At 38.4% G+C, this 18,423-nt stretch overlaps 1 protein-coding gene across 1 annotated transcript in view; it reads right to left on the bottom strand.

The window, feature by feature from the left end:
- Nucleotides 1-18,423, bottom strand: part of LOC139936339 (uncharacterized) — a 75,164-nt gene that overhangs the window by 38,700 nt on the left and 18,041 nt on the right. Inside the window, exon 3 of the mRNA XM_071931138.1 lies at nucleotides 3,191-3,283. Within this exon, the coding sequence (XP_071787239.1) occupies nucleotides 3,191-3,283 (93 nt within the window). The remainder of the gene's footprint in view (nucleotides 1-3,190; nucleotides 3,284-18,423) is intronic.

Below are 18,423 nucleotides of genomic sequence, written 5' to 3'. Positions count from 1 at the left end.
TCAAGTTTGTTATAATGTGTGTAAGCAACTGTACGTTAATAATCTGAGCACTGACAACTCAAACATCAATGTAAGGGTTATTTAAGTCCCAAACCGTAATCCAAAGAAAAAGAGCCGAGGTCATGAGCAATTCATAAATTACAAAATGAATCCTGACGGTGGTAAAGCTTAAAATAAATATATCCCTGGCTGTCGTTTTAAAATAGACCCGTGGTAAATTGTGACATGTTTCGTCGACAGTTTAAGCTGAAAGAAAGACATGAGAGCGGATACACATCTCGACAACCTTTAGGGAAATAAATGGGAAAGATCTGTATTGTTCATTTGAGAAAGGTTTTATATAAGTGTTTGGTGTCAGAAGTGGGATATGTTCTGACGGACAGCTATTTATTACCTGATCAAAGTTTAAAGGACAAATAAGTCACCCTATTTTTGACAAAATAAACACTAACAATATTCTTTCTCTTCCACACTCTGCATTTTACTGACTGTGCACTCCAAACTCTTAATTGTAGCCATTTAGATTTGTTCCTGTCTAGATCTCTTCAAAAAGTAATTGGTTGTCTGACGTTTGTTTCGACCTTGGCAGAGTCTTTCTCGAAGGCTAAAGTAGAAATACTCTGCTAGAATCAAAATGTCAGGCCATTAACTCTTTTTGTTTTCCTTGACACCAAGTATCCTACAAGTTGGTTAGCAGTTTGCAACAGGATATTCTGTATTTTTTCTGTATAATAATTATATTTGAAAAGCCAAACATGAGAAACAGCAATGTGTTTATGTTTTTGATGTTGCGATTTACCATGTGTATGCACGATAAGTTTGGGTTCAATTTGTACGTATATGATAAGTTGCGACTTTTTGTTCACGTACACGGTCAGTTATCGTGTAGCGGTAGAACGCTTCCGTAGCATTGATATTAACCAGCCTCATATTTAGGGTATCACGATAAACCAAAATCCACAGCGTGCCTTGGGAGCCAATGACGTAGCTGTGGACTCTGTGGAGCAAAGCTCCGGTCATTTGACCTTATTAACGGTAATGATCACATACCCGTTAGGTATTAAGGCTAATTTACAGAACATTGCCTTAAGCGATCTCTTGAATTCCTATTAACAGTGAGGACACGGTCTAGACAATCATGCACACGGGTTGGGAGACGTATCCGCTCTACCTGGGACGCTCCAGGGCACTCTCCCCCCCCCCTGCTAAATGCCTCCACCTTAAGTGCCGGAAACTCTACTGATGGCCATTTTTACTTTAGCCAGCTGCACTGTTTTCCAGATTATTGCAGGTATACTGTACAGAACACGTTTAGACCTAACTCAATAGACCTCTGATATTTATAAATAAAAATATGTACAGAGAGTCTACTGTAAAATTATTTTATTGAATTAATAAATTGTGTGAGAGCGCAAGGAGGTGTTCCTAAAATCAAGTTTCATATCTGCAGGTCATATTCGACGACTTTCAAATCATAACGTGTAATCAAACTGTCACATTGAGTGATTCCATTTCACTGAGATCGGAACGTTTAGACAAACTGCAGCTGCAGCAACTCCCAAACAACCAAATATGATTTATTTGATAAATTTGGGCATGGATTACATCTAGGGACTAACCTCAAGGGATCTAATTTGTGGCACTTCCACTGAACATTCAGCTGTACTCGACCTGACAATTGAGCGGTTAGTGTACATGGATGCAGTTATTAGGTGCGGGCTGAGCCCAGCAAGCTCTGATGAACACAGTTCAACCCCCGGTCACTGGAACTAAGGCAAGTTTACTTTTAGAAGCTTTGACGACAACCAGAGAGCAAATACCAGAGATTAATTATTCCCTTCCAGCAAGAGACTTTTATGAAGGGAATTCAAATACCTCAAAGTACACAGTGTAACAAAGCATGACTGGTCACAGTTGAATTGGCATTATGGTGACGTCACACTGTCTACTAAAGGGTATCAACGAGTCAGTTAAAAAGAAAGTAACGATAATTAACGATATCATACATTTAAAAATGCCTTTAGTTTTTGAGTTTTTGAACTAGTGCAGAGATGCCAACATTGAACTTTAAAAAAGAGTAGCATCTCCCAAAAGTTAAGGGCGAGCGTGGCTTGAACTGGGCTCCCTAAACCAATCTTTCTATTACTCTCTACAATGCTAATTAGCTCATTTTCAGGCATTGTCGTGAAATAACATTTACCTCTGTATGCACCACCAGAACAGCTACAAATGTTTATAATGGCCAGTGAAAAAAAAATCTAGGAAAAAAAAAAAAATCCCTCATCTTCTGACTTTTGTTTAAAAAAAATATATATAACAAAGGGTGGCCTTACTTAAATGTTTTTGTTTTAATGGTCAGAAATGCAACAACAGGCTATTGGGAGAGAGAAAAAAAAACAAAAAAAAACGTGTCCGTTTCTAGCTTAGATCTCACAGGCCACTCAGTTGAAGGTATTTTTGTTCAGAAGGTCTCCTTTTTTTGTCGCCATTATTTCTTACTTTTTGTGCCAAGCTTCGATGAAGTACATGTACAGACAGCGTGGGCACAATAATAGTGGATACATGAGGAATGAGGTTACTGTGACACGTTAGCTCACACACAACCTCATTCCCCACGCACGTGTGCTCTATTCCCCATGGTGTAATAGAGATCAATGGGTACGATCTTGCAGCAATGCACTAGCATAAAAATACTCATCCGGCCAGCCAGCGGGGGATCAGAGGGCACGCAACAATCATTACGTCGAGACACTATATTGTTCGAGTGAATTCGCCGCTATTATTCAACACTGCGTTCTAAAATTAAAAGTGTTTTTTCTTTTCTGTTACAATTATTTGGATATTTTTCTTAATTTTTATTTCCACTTAATAGTTCATTCGTTGTTTGCATGTATCGTACGATTTAATCAAATTATATTGGGCGGCTTGTTTAGCGTGTTTTATTGAGTATTATCGTAGCGTCGTAGTCACGGCTCGAAATCGTATTTGCTACGCCCAAGTCGTGTATGTTGGTATCTCTGCTAGTGTTCAACACCAATCAATTTACTTAAGCATAATGCTTAATTTATTTAAGCATAAAGATAAATGTATGCAGTACAACTACAAACCAATGTTCGGGTTGCCGCATATTATATGGTCTGGAATCTGCCTCCCTCGTTAGTCTGCATTAAGGAATGTGTATCTTACTAACCTCTCTCGCATTTACTCCCTGTATAACCGCTTTCACATCGGCATTGGTTTGGTCCGATGCAGGTTCCATGTTCACAAGGCGTCGAACACACAGCTGTTAATAAAAAAAACAGATATTACATAATATTAAAATATGAAATTTTTAATGTAATGTAAGTTCGATATAAACCGGCATCGTGTGGATGACGTCATCGTGTGGATGAATACACCTACAGTCATTGCTCCCAGGTCACCCCCCCCCCTACACACTTTACTTCATTCCACCAGATATGCACATCACATGCCTGTAATTACATGCAGGTCGCGGATGTCGAGGCCTATTTTGCCTGGTCTTGGCCTTGGTGCCCCTTCAAACTTTCCCCATTAGACTTTTAAATGTTTCCAATTGAAGTGCCCTTTGCAAAATGAACTGGCATTGTCCTCTCAAAGATGCCAAACAGACCTGCGTCAGGAAGGAGTAACGCGTGGGGCACTACAGCGTCACAATCTCATTAAAACTTATGAGGTATTACCAACATGTTCTGTTGCATTTACGCATCAGTTTCAGCATCTTATTTCCACACTTAATGGAAATTCATTTAAATTTAACAAATCCGTCCCAAAACAAATCCTTATTTTGCGTCACATCACTTTCATCCAATCTTGGGAACAATAACCAGACCAGTGCCAGAACACCTGAATAATTACCTTGAAACAATGAGCATTTGATCAAATTGATGAATCATATCCGATTGAAATTGATGGCTGGATGTACAGGGACCGAAACAATGACAGGAAGAATGTGACTTTGAATCGGTCGGCAAATACCTAGGCCTTCATGTTTCCTTTGAACGGTGCCCATATCATCAACATTCGCTGGCTCACGGGGTCACGCTAAAGGTATAGGATGCTTACCAACATGAGTATCGGTCTGGATGGGTTATGTTATTTTATAAATGGATTCCATATGAAAATAAAGGGTACAAATTGAATTGAATTAATTTTTTATTTTAATCGAACAACCATGTTGATCCCGCAAGTTGTTAGTACTTCACGATCTTGCCTTAAAGGCAGTGGACACTATTGGTAATTACTCAAAATAATTATCATCATAAAACCTTAATTGGTGACGAGTAATGGGGAGGTTAATGGTATAAAACATTGTGAGAAACGGCTCCCTCTGAAGTGCCATAGTTTTCGAGAAAGAAGTAATTTTCCTCGAATTTGATTTCGAGACCTCAAGTTTAGAACTTGAGGTTTCGAAATCAAGCGTCTGAACGCACACAATTTCGTGTGACAAGGGTGTTTTTTTATTTCATTATTATGTCGCAACTTCGACGACCGATTGAGCTCAATTTTTCACAGGTTAGTTATTGTATGCATATGTTGAGATACAACAAGTGTGAAGACTAGTCTTTGACAATTACCAATAGTGTCCACTGTCTTTAACTATACTCTTCTCAAACTGGAAACAAAAGCACTCAAATTTGACGAAAGTAGACTTAATTTTTTACACATTTTCCAAGCGCTGTGTTTGCAGCAGATTCCCTTCACTTCGGACAACAAGAATTTGTTTAAAGTAGTTTCAGCTCATCCCGAAATCGTACTTTGAGTATTGTTGTACTTTCAACTCTTGAGCTAACCCATATTTGGAATTGAAGATTACTTTTCTCAACATTGGCCAATGTTCTGTTCGTCCAAGAATTATCACACAAATCCAAGGATATTATAGTGCAACAAAGTATTGCACATATTCACACAATGAACACAAGACGTAACTGGGTTTCTGACCTAGTTTCTATATCCGATTTACAATCCAAATCATACCTTATAAACATTTGTTGTTTGTGTACACAGTTCCTGTTTGTATATGATTTGTTCCACAGTAATGACACACTACACTCATGGGGCGACGCCGCACGACCAATCAAACTGTGTGGTAATGTCAGCTCAGAGGGGAAAATCCCTCAGTTAGGGCATGGATAAAAAACTGCGACTCCTTGGCTTAGGTTCAAATTACTTTCCGTCATAAATGGCATGTGTTTCCAGAAACTCACTTGTGCAATGTGTTTTCGTTACAACTATCAAGCAGTTCTCTTCGCAGTCACGTGATTCAACATGGAGGTAGAGTCAACACAGAACCACGTGGTGCGAATATCAAGTATTAGATCTCAATATTATATTAGAGAACAGTTTGCATGGGCGCATACAAATGCAACTTTTGACAGTTTCTTATTACCAACCGTCAAGGGTGAAAGCATAAAATAGCTTACAGCATTGTAGGTACCATTAGTTTTGCGTTTTGTTTTGCACACATCACAAAAATGTAGCCTCCAATAACATATTTCCAACAAACAGTTAATGACAATTCGACCATTGTAGAGTCTTTATCGAATGCTGAAAAAAGGAAGGACTCGGCAGTTAGTCCTTTCGTTGTCTTATTGTAAGGGCATACACTATCTTCAAAAAATATAAATGAATACCAGGCTTAAAGAAGGTTTATAATCAATCCCAACAAAATGTTTCAAATGTTTCTACTCTTTACTCGTCAAACTGTTGGGTATTTCTTGGTATCCAACCAGCTGGTTTCCGTCCAAGTCAGTCGTAAATCAATTAACGACAATGGCGCGACCCCGAAACTCCAATTTGAAATCTTATGACTTCCTGATTTATGACCAGTTATGTACGGCCTACATAGAACATGGGTTGAGGAAATATTATGAGCTTGGTGTAGCTAGCTAGTTGTATAGCACTACACTAGTGAGCGAGCAAGATATTTCTGACTGTGCTCGAGCGCTCTCAGTAACAATTTATTGGCCACACCTCTGCTACAGCCCAATTTCATGAATCTGATTACCGCAAGATACTGCGCTTAGCAAACTAAGCAAAAAATTCACCAGCTTTACTCTCACTCTCAGGGCAACGTAAATGGAGGTTTGAAGTAGCTCTTGTTCCGCGTACCGTTTGCTTTGCCTGAGTTAAGAAGTAGAAACAAATATTTTGCTTACGGGCTTTACATGTAAGCAGAAATGTCAACTGAAACGCTTTACGAAATTGGCCCGCTGCTTGCTATACCACTTCTCAACTTAAAGTTGTATGAACGAAATCAAGGTTGCAAATGTACTGACATAAATCTCCAGACTAAGCTAACCGCAGTAATTTAATTGTGTCAATAAATGAGACGTGAATCGCGAATCAAGGACTCAAACAGAACCCTAAATAAGTCGGATAAAAACTGCCGGTTTCTTTTCTTTTTTATCCCAATTTGTAAAACAGGTTTGACCATGATAATACCATACGTGATTTATTGTAGGCCTTGTGTGAGAGAAAAGAGTGGAAACAATTAATCTGTTATAGCTGACTGCAGCAGTAACTCGGATAATCTTTTACTCAATTCGATAAGTATGAGGAAGCGTCACTGTCAGTGTGTAATGTAAAGACTGACATCATTGAACTAAACGTTAAAAGAAATTGGGTAATTCGACATTTGCTTTACAGCCCCCTTACATCAGTCACTGTAGCTACTACCATTCTCTTTTAATGACATACAATACTCCAATCATCCAAGGACAAAATCAATACCTTCTATAAAGAAAACATAATAATAACAATCAATTGGAAAACATGAGCTTTTTGGTTGAGTTGGTAGGCATAAATGAACCAGTTGTTCGTGTTTGACATTGTATTAATTTGTTAATGTTATCGTACAGTCTGATTGACTGTATAGAACATCAACAAACGAAATGCTCTGCATGTTCTAAAACCCACGTTTAGTGTATGTCTGCTGATTTGTAACGAGGAAATTTCATTAAGCTTTGCAACATAAAGTAATAAAACCTAGTGTTTATACGTCAGTTGATAATCAGATTTAGTTTATCTGCTTCTTTTCCCAATCACTCTGACTCTCTCTTTTGGCACTTAAACAAACTTTTACGACTACTTATTGTATGGTGATCAGAAACGCCGTACATCCCTTCAATTTATAATAACCTGTTGTGGGGGATAACAATGAGATGGATTGTATTTTACCGGCTTTTACAACTATTAAACTATTAAAAAGAATCACATGACTGAGAATGCCTGGCCAATACAACTTATGTCACTAATAACACATATAGATCAGAGCATGGTCAGAGTCTGCCCCTGTCCTGCTTTGTTAGTTTATAAAAGGAAATCATGGCTAAAGTGGTTTACAATAGGAAACACTGATTAATCCATCAACGTTGTTGTACTTAGGAACTAACATGGGAATTTGATTGAATTAAAGTGGGATAGGGCAGGCTCGTGGTTTCGATTTCTAGGAGTTGTGAATGTATTTGGCAAATGGAACGGAAAAAATAGTCTGGCAATTCTAGCTTCCGTGCGAAGTGCTATAAATATGAGAGGTGTGCGGCTGTTGCGGTTGGGTACGGTGCGTGTGTTTGATACTTGTATCTGCTGGAATTTAAACGCAAAGGTGAATCAAGAACCGACAACGACCTTCAATAGTCCATTGTCACCATTTGTCCATCTGTTAACAATAATAAGTTACATTGCCTTTAATGTTAACAAATATATATTTGCATATGGTCCAAACAAGGTTTAAAAAGTTAACTCGGTCTCAGTTAAACCATGGAGCTATAAACTACTGCTGAACGCTTGACCATGTCTTGTTACAGATTCGGCAGTGCAAGTTAATACACTGGAGAGTGCTCAGAGTTTACCTGGGGCTTCTATTGTGTTAAAACACACACAAGTCGGTGCTCTTAATACTTTACTGTTTTTAATACAATATCTGGACTGTAAATGAGAGGTAAAATTACAATCACAACAAGCGTCAAAAATGTAAAACTTTAGTATGGAGTATCAGTCTTTCAATAATTCAATATTTTCAATTACTATAAAATGTATGTTTGGAAGGGGGAGGAGGGGACACACGTGGGCACGGGCGTCAATCATGCTGAAATCCAATGTAGCCAATGAGTGATCAGTTATGTGTGGTCCATCCAGCAGCAAAATGCGGATTCCAAGCTGGTCTTAAAATGTCCACGTGTGAATTCCGCCAGGACCATGGAGGTAGAAGTCTTCCTTGATGACAAGACTAACCTTGCATTGTTTGATTCGTGATAGGACTCTGTCATGTAGATGACTAACAGATGAAAAGTAATGGCTGCATTTTGAAAATGAGATCCGTAAATTGTTTTATATTGTTATCAGCTTTCAGTAATTGATGCGTTCCTCAATTTGCCATGCTTTGCAAAGCTCCACGTTCTACACCGATCAGAAACATGTACAGCCCCCGGTCCTTTTCATCACTGTAGTCCCAATTGCGATCTACTATACCCCATAGCAAGTAAAACGTTTACTTTGTTTCATTACAGAAGCAATACTTGGTGAGATGCTCTTATTCCAAGACCCAACACAAGAATATGTCTTATTTTGCAAAAGCACCCTACTCCCCTTCTCCAAACATTCAAGTTTTCTCCATCGCACGGTAGCTTCTTATTTTGAGCAAGTGCTCGAAGCGACACCCTGACAGCAAACAGTTTGCTTAACCCTTTGATGTATGCAATCTCTTCCAAGTTTGAAAGGTTTCTCACTAGACAGTGTATAAGAAACACTCGATCCAAACGCCAAACCCTCCTCGTGCAAGGACTATTTTGAACTAGTTTTAAGTATCGGTTCTACCCACGTACTAGCAACCTTGGCCATGTATCCCCTTTCATGAACAATATTCCTGACCCCAATGATTTCCTGCTGGGTTAGGACATGGAGGTTTCTACCTCCATGGTTATATTGACAGGTCATGCCCAACTCTCTATATAACACAATGTATACCTGTATAGTTAACTTTACTCTTGTTTGTCCCAATTTGCCTCCCCTCCCCCCCCCCCCATCCTTTACCTGTCTCGCTTTCACTTCAGCCAAACCCTTTTGAAGCTAGGTACAGTATTCGCCGTGTTATTCGTAGGCTCCATGTTATTTGTAGACTCAGTACAATAGCTGGTGTGTTTTTCTTCGCTTTTCCACACTGTTGACATATAGTATTTAATATAAGTCATGTGTAAAATTTCAAACATTGTGATGAGTATTACACTACAGGTGGGCTTGCAGTATGAAATATTACCGTGACATACAACAATAGCTACGTGTACATGGTTGACTAAACCTATCAAGTAACTCTGAACATATCCAATGTCAAACCAAAACCAAAAAATTGCTTCATAAAAAACCGCTATTCAACGTAACCACATTTCCCACTCCTATTTATTTTTACCAACCTCCAATGATAAGCTAGCGGTACTGTTAATGTCACACGTATAGCTACGTCTTCAATCAGCATCAATTGTTTGATGAAGACAATGGGTGATGAATTCGGCATTCTTGAAGGTTTGTGGATAATGAATAGACAGAAAATAGCCCACTAATCAAACGTACCGCGCTAATGTTCTGATGCCGTCCAGTATTTCAAATTAATTACAGTATGAAGAAAGCGCTCTGATTTCTTTCTATAGCACTTACGCATGACGTGATGTAGGTTCTATTTCCTCCAAAATAATGGCCCCAGTTTGGGTGTGTAATATTTAGGTCACCAAACGGCCATGGCAGAAAACTGCACAATACTTGTCATCAAATTAATACGGGAAGCGTTTTCAGAAATACATTTCATGAAAGAATAGCATCGTTAGCTATGTTTGCAATTAAAGAGAGAGACATACACATTAAATTCTGAACTACTGTTATTATATGGTGGTGTAACTATTTTAACAGTTTAAAAAAACTCGTTCACTTGCATAGCTTTCATGGTAATTGTTAGGGACGGCAGAATTGTCACGTAAATTACAGCAAATAACATTAAGCGACCTTAATTCAATCTCACTAGGGAAACTTCCTACCGTTTCAAAAATAAATATCTGAAGGAACACAAAAGCAACCTCCTTCTTAATTTCCGACATCAATTAAGATTGCAATAACCATAAAATTGACCCACAAATTCTCTCAGTTGGTTTTGGACCATGTTACGTAGGTATAAATTAGTGTTTGCCGGTGCGTTCTATTCACAATGGCGGAGGAGCATACACAATTAATGAAACGCAGATGCCAGATCGGTGTCTCAACATGCACTTGCACTTGCAGAACAAGCAACGTTGTTTAAAATTAAAAGGTGTTTTGTTCTGCAGGCAAAATTAAGGCATTATGCTTCTCTTTAACCGGACAACACAAACAACATCAACTGAAAATTCTTGCATCTTTATATAAACCATACAACTCAATACTTTCTTATATATATACTGACAACAGTACTTTCATAATGACTTGTGGTTTTGTTTTGTTTTGGTTTGGTTTTTGACGTTATGGTGACGTCATCAGCCACGTCGGTAGAACCATTGAGCCAAAGCACCATGATATGATCAGGTACACCTGTACTATGTACTAACTGGACAGGAGTCTGGCAATCGAGACTGGCTAGATAATGGAGCCATCTCCATGGTTTAGCTCACATCTACCAATAATGCGTCTTTTATTATGGGGAACTCCAATCATACATTGCTGATGGTTCGCTCAACCAATAACATGAACATGAACAATAACATGAACATGAACAAGAATAGTTGCTGTTGCGTACTACAGCCCAGTTAGTGCTCGATTTAAACCCCATAAGTGGTGAAACTCAGTATGTGCCCGGAAGCCGGTTTGCATTAACAGATTGATCAACTTGACGGTATTATTATTGACAACTATTTCACAATAGAATCACAAATCTCATGAAAGAATGGTTCACATGACTGCACTGCAGCGATATTGATCAATACCTTGTAGATGGCACCCCCTCAATGTATTCAAACAACCCGAGCACGGTCTGTAGGGCAGCTTTGTTAAGGTGCCATGCAGGTCATCGCTAGATAATGAAGACTTTCAAACATTGACAAACAAGGCTATACTTTAAACTTTGAAAATGAAAAGTCTGGTGTTTACTGAAACTCAGACTATTTTCATGATTCACAGCGTGGAAACGGGTGGCAGTTAATTAGTTCGCAGCCTTGATAGATGTCTTTATAAATTAATACCGTCACTTGTTGAATGTTTCAAGTTTCAGCAGGGGGTAGGGTTTGGGGTCTTGAAAATTGTTTACTCTTATAAACCTGTCTGTACTATTGGATCACATCATAGCCTTGACCTAGCTAGTCGGTACGCCTTGGTTAAGGCTGTATACACACCCAACAAAGTGGTTGCCCCGGGAATAGAATAGTGTAAACAGGGCTTATCTGCCGAAAAACCAATACTGACCAGTACCGTACACTATGGCCATGCAGTTCAGCATTTTTTCTAATTAGTTGTATAGACCTGTAATTCAGAAATACTCGATACAGATCTTTAATTTGTGTGATGGTACGCAGCATAATTAACGGATATTTGAATCAGAGGGAGTTTGGGTGGATACAATTAACATCTTCTTTTTATATAAACGCTGTTCATGTACCGGGAAATTGCATTAACAAATATCACTTTAAAATTAAGCATTTGCACGATATGCAGTTTTCATATTAAAGCTACTCAATATTGAAGTGAAAGAAATGGGGTAGCTGCGAACGACTTCAACGTGATCAAAGCCTATACGATTGGGGAGGGGTGATCAGTGGAACATCAATTACATAAACAAGAAGGATATAATCATCCAGAGTGGGGTTTCATATTAATAGTTATATTCAATTTATCAATTACGGTCAACTTGTGGCATGTGGTGTATAATAAGGAGTACAATATTAAATCACAGTAAAGTTTGCGAATCAATTAATTAATTTAAAATTAATCACAAAACCTATGATACAAATGAGTCTTTAAATTTGTATTGAGATAATACTATACACCAAGAATGGGAACTTCCTGTGAACGAATCTAGGATAGGTTCATTTTGGGTCGAGGCAATTAGTAGCATCCCGAGCTGAGTTTTGGGTAGCTATTACGGTGGCATGTCAGTACGTTCTAAGTCGTTGAGGGAAACTGCCAATTTCTATCCATCGACACAGGGACATTGAAGGGGAAATTCATTGCAACAAGATGTTGAAAAACATATTTTGGATTGAGCGACAAACCATAGACTAATATTGTATGTTAACATTGTTATCCTGATGACAGGATAAGCACGGTGGTTAATAGGGCATACGGTATTCAGGAGACGAGAACAGTATCTGGAGTACACAAGTGGTTTAGTTTTTTTTTTTTTTTTTTTAAGTGACTATGTACTTTTCAAACTGTAAGGTGGTGCTGGTTTCGTTTTGGTGTCCCTCTTGATTCGTGTTTCCTTCTTTCTAACACCCGCCCGTCTCTCTCTCTGTTATGAGCTAATTGCCTCAAACATTTTTCCTAAAATAATTTGGTTTGTAGGTTGAATTTTTATTTATGTGACTTACTTATGTACAGTAAATATACATCAGTAAGTTAAAGACAATTACACGAGTGAGCTAAAAAAATATTAAAGAAAATAATTACCTAAACAATCACATAAAAAGTACTTAGTTTGAGTTTGAAAGTGCATTAGTGTTAAGTTAACACAAATCCCCCAGAGATATGCCCTCTTCTAAATTACGGTCAGATGAGCAAATGGCATTCACAGATCATTTACTCTGCAAAATAACCTGGAAGTGAACTATTGTCGGATGTTTTCCCCTCAAACTGAGCCTTCCCATTTAATGACTGTTTTTACAGGTTGGCTGTTAGGCGTCTTCAGAGAAAATATTGATTCTTCCAAAATAAACTTCTCCTTTAACATCGGGAATGGAAATCAACGAAAGGTTTGCGAATATTTGAAATCCTGACTACGACAACGCGCAAGATCAGATGACAGATTGCGCATAGCTTTGACCGTGATGCCTCCTTCACCACAAGCATCAAATCTGTAGACTGGCTCAGTGTATAATTTCTACCATTAGCAGCAAAACCAACTTGATCCATATTTAAGCAACATCGCCACCGACAGTCCATCATCCTGAAGACGAGCAGAGTAAACTGTTAGGGACTTCAAGACCACACATGGCTTTTATTTTTGTCAGCACCAAGTTGGTGCTGACAGATTGAATGCTCCCTCAAGAGAGATTTTATACATGGTTGTACCCGCAAGTTTACTTTCAAGTATTTATAGTTTCTTCCCAATCCATGTTACCCATTACCATTGTACCCTCTTGGTAGGTCTACCTTGCCGAATTGTACTTATGCTTTAAGAATTGAATTATAGCGACAGTAGGTTTTATCTAATGAAGTGTGCAGTAGAAGGGTTTGATTCACAATCCGTCAACACACATCCGTACATGATTGCGTAAAGACACCAAACGTCTAACTTACACAATAACATAATATCATCAAAAGAACAACATCAACATAACCACACTACAACATAAGGAAATGTAATCGGTTTGAACTGATTTATATTATTCTCAGTTCACAATAAAGTGCTTTAAACACCTTAACTCTTATGATGTGGTTATATAACTAACCAAAACAATTCCACCATGTCATAAGGATTTAAATCCTGTTTGAACTTCAGGTTCGCGTACGGCTTCCACTTGTGACCTTCGCGGTAATAGACATAGTAAATACAACTCATATTTCTTCGTTTAAAAGTAAAAAGTTCAATAAAATCGGAGCTTGTGAATGAGAGAAGACCTTGGTTCAGAACGATCGATTGATTGATAGTCAAATACCCCAAATCCATAAGTTGTTGATCTGCACTCAGTTGACTGAATATCACTTCAACAGGTTTTACGTTTCAGCCTTTCATGGATTGAGGTGTCAAATGGATAGTTTTACTGTTCCCAGTCAGTTTATGTTGTTGCTATATCTTATAGTAAGATATATAAATAGGTATCAACATTTTCAATATTGATAGGTGACCCATTGTGCGTACGTCCATCGTCTGAGTTTACGAGTTAGGCCTAGCCTATACAGTCACTTCTGATGACAATCTCATATAATCCGCAATATCCACTAAGGAGAGGACGTCATTGAAATTATACCTGCATGGTTGTCCCATAGAGAAAGGACCATGGCTGTCCAAACTAGAAATCCACTTCAACGATAGATCAAAGTAACAAAACTCACACGCGATGACCTTTACAGTTTGACAAGAAGCGAAGTCGGTAGCTTTACACATATAGCGTATACACATAAACAAAATAAACCTTAGTTTTATAACTGTCAAAGTGGAGCAATGCACGGAATACTAAATTAAAAAGGGACAAATTGAAGTTGAACCTTTCCAATTTAATTGGTTAAAAGTCTGAAACTTTCACTGGAGATTTGTTGCCGATGCAGACCATCATACTACAGCGTCACCTCACACCTTCATCGTCGGATCATTGGAAGTAACATTGTCTTCAGATAATATAACTTTTACCGCAAATCAAATTCAAGGTTGCTTTCACACAAGTGTTCTTTCACTCAGGTTTTGTCATTATTTGATCGTTAATCGAGACGCAACCAAATGTTTGCCTTTGTGACCAAACCCCTCCCAAACTGTATAAAAAAAACTCATAAAACACCCATGTTTATTGAGGTAAGCAATATAAACACCATATTCCTACAAAACACGGTATGCTTTTATAGACCTCTCGCACGAGAACTGTACTTGAATCAAGTCTAACTAAACACTAACTTGCTATACTGTCTAGACGGCGTAAATCCAAACCGCATTCATTCAAATAATTAAAATTCCATCACGAGAAAAAATACTTCATCACCGTTGATTTACGACGATCAACCTGGGGGTATTTATGAAATATTGAATACAATCATGTGACTTGAGACAGAGTCTACGTCACAATGCATTTGGCAAATTGATACCATCTGTCTCGCCCGTAGCTGATTTGTAGAGTTGCTAAACTTAGCTGACTGTGGCATGTTTGACCCGGACTTGAGCTCTAACTTTTTTATCTTGGGATCAATGGTTGTTGGGGATTAAGATCAAGACCTCGGATGCAGATCTCGGATCTAAATTTAGAATATTTTATTGTTCAGTTGTCAAATTATATTTATGGGTATTAAGAGTTGAAATGAGGTTAAAAAAGAACACCCATGGTAACTAGCAGACAAGGACACAACACAAAACTAGCAAAGACTGATCGTCAATCAAGCTTGTGGAGTTCAACATAAAACGTTAAAAGACACATGAATAAAATAGGTCATCGAGTTGTTATCAGTTTCAATCACAAATTAAGTTCCCGTCACTCGTTAGCAAAACAATTAATTTTCTGCTGGCGTATAATTGATAACTGCTACTACATAAGTTTAATCTGTTTGATAAATTTTGTTTTCTGGTTGCGCATTTCTGAACATAGCTCTCCCTGAACAGCGGGTTGCTCTTTATTATAAAAACGTAGTCGAAAGAGGCCATCAGGCAACACACATTACTCTGTGATTTGAGTGCTTGTAAATCACTCTCTCCATAAGCGATTATAAAGCTTGAACGTTGCTGTCAACTCTAGCGTCGCCCCACCCTTTCCTGAACGTTGCCCCGCCCTTTCCTAACACTCTCCACAGTGCTGTCGTATCTTGTTATTATAATCCATTATGAGACCCTATCCCACGTTGCACCTTGCAGGACGGAGGGATTAAACCTCATCGCTCATTTTCACGGCTTCACTTTCAACCTCCCAGCTACATTATTTAAACTCATTTTAAACAGTTTGCAACTGGAAAATCTACCACCGAATCAAATTAGCGTAAGTAATCTTACACTTGATGGGTATTAAGTTTCAGGTATTTATTAACCCTTTGGTGGCTTGGTAAGCTGAGCTTTATAAAGCCGGTAAAGGGTGGTGTAGTGATGTATAGTCTGTATGATTCTATATTTAGGCGATGATATTTGTTCTGTGCCGGAAGGGTTTAATTCGAGTGTGATCGTGTCAAATGCCATACACAGGTCACCCGACTCTAATTAATCCATGCTTCTGATTCACACGGGTTTACACTTAGCAAGTTCAGGATTAACAAAACACCGACATGCCTATCCGTGATAATACCATCATCTCTATAGTTCAAGTTGAGAAACTTATTACTTGCCCACACCTTTAAAAGGTCACTTGGGAAATATCAAAGGTTCCTAGGTTGGGAGGAATGGGGGCGTTTGGTGGTCTAGTGCATTTTCTTACAAAGGGGTATTTACAAACGAATCTTGGGGGCGTCCACAATGACAGTTTGTGTATTATCCTATACCTACACCCCGATGTATGTTGTCAACCTTTAGGCCCTTTATACTGCATGTTTGAGGAATGTTTTCTACCCCCCCCCCCCCCCACACCAACCCAATCACACTCAATGACTGCCTGACTCTCTATTTGTAATGTGCTGACTGCCAGGGACAACTCATAATGATGAGTTATGATCGTTGCGAATTGGATTACGTGTTCATGTAATGACCGGATCCAATACTGTCTACCACATTCACTGTAATAATCTTTCAGTTTCGATCTGGCTAAAATTAAATTGATATAGACAAATAGTTTAGGAGAAATTGAAACAAAATGATTGCATTATTATTTAACTCGTGAACAAAAATTATACATATGCAGTTAGCTGTCAGCCTTCCAATGGGGCAAACAAATGCGTGTAAAACTGTAAAATATACTACTCCCCAATTGTGTTTGCCGATCCTGAAACCGAAAAGTCCGATTGACAACAATGTTCAAGCCTGGATATTCAAGAAGCATTGGCATTCAACGTCGTTGACTTCTTTGCCCCGTTACAGAAGGCACATTTCAATTTGCCTTTCCGCAACATTTCCCCATTCGTTAGATTGGAAGTAATTGCAGAATTACCAGGAACTTAAGGTCAAGTCGCCATTGCATGCATGATTTCAGTTGAGCTTGGACGGCATAACTCACATGCTATCCTGTTTCGGACACTGTCAGGTTGTGCACAATATTTAAAAGAATGAACAAGTTAAAGGCACAGACACATTTGTTTCGACCACGTGGTCTAACTTGGTGCATCCAAACAAGTAAATTTTGACTCAATTGGAACAATAACAGATCAAAACACCCTTGTTGTACAAAAATGTGTATTTTATTATTTGGACAAATTACATCTTTCCCAAAAACTACGTTTCTTCAGATGGAGCCGTTTCTCATACCGTTTTGATTCTAACAACAGCTCTCCATTCCCGTAGCTAAGTAAGTTTTTATATTCAAACAATTACTGAGTAATATTATCAAAAGTGTCCAGTGCCTTTAAGTATACTATGACATGATTGCTAGATCTGACAAAACAGCCGCAGACAGTGCTTATCTTTTATGTGATCAGCCATATACAAGAAAAACAGACCTGTGAAAATTGGGCTTAATCCATTGTGTGAGTAAGGAGAAAATAATGTTCAGCATGTAAACACACTGGCCTAAAACGAAATCAGATGTTGCATTTGCTAAGTTGTTTTTGCATATTTCTTTAGGTTTTCACACGCGGCGGCCAACACAGTTTTCTCCAAATCTTATTTTATTTCAGAGGGAAATATTTCACAGGAAAAATTGTCTTAGAACGAAATTCATAATCAATTAGCTTTCAGACAATATAAGTTCAACAAATGTGTTTGTTGTCTTTATACAAACCCTGTACAATAAGTACAGCGTGTTTTAATTGTTACAGCTTTTCGTTTAACAGTTATCGTTGACGCGCTTCGGATACCCGGAATCCCGTATGCAATATCCCAAAGCACGTTCCGGTTTAATACCCGGACACTCTTCACATAGATAAGTACAACACTGGAAACTACGGTGGCTGATCTCCGCCAACAAATAAACACTTTTTCAGTAGGGCGTTATTACGCCCTACTGAAAAGGTGTTTATTTGTGGCTGATCTCCGCCAACAAATAAACACTTTTTCAGTAGGGCGTTATTACGCCCTACTGAAAAGGTGTTTATTTGTTGGCGGAGATCAGCCATCGTAGGAAACACTAAAAAGTGTCTTGACGTTATTATTGAAACCACTGGTTACCACATAAACTTATGCATTTGGTCTTTGCTCCAAAATATGTAAAGATGCAGCACCAATAATTCTTCCCGGAAATCCTTTCTGGTCACTTCATCACTAATTGATGCATACAAAACAAACGTTAGCATTTCAGCAGACATACGCACACCTTTAAATCGTTTCCTGTTATGTTATTTGCAACAAACATGGTCGCCCATAAACAACACCACAATATTTCTGCCACCAATTACTATGTGAAATTGGTCCCTTCGAATACTATTTCCTATGTAAGTGCCTCACAGGTTCAAACTTAGAGG

The sequence above is a fragment of the Asterias amurensis genome, chromosome 4 (genome assembly GCF_032118995.1).
Source record: "Asterias amurensis chromosome 4, ASM3211899v1".
Classification (NCBI taxonomy): Eukaryota; Metazoa; Echinodermata; class Asteroidea; order Forcipulatida; family Asteriidae; genus Asterias; species Asterias amurensis.
The sequence above is the reverse complement of the archived record's forward strand: the minus strand, read 5'-3'. Positions and strand labels throughout refer to the sequence as shown.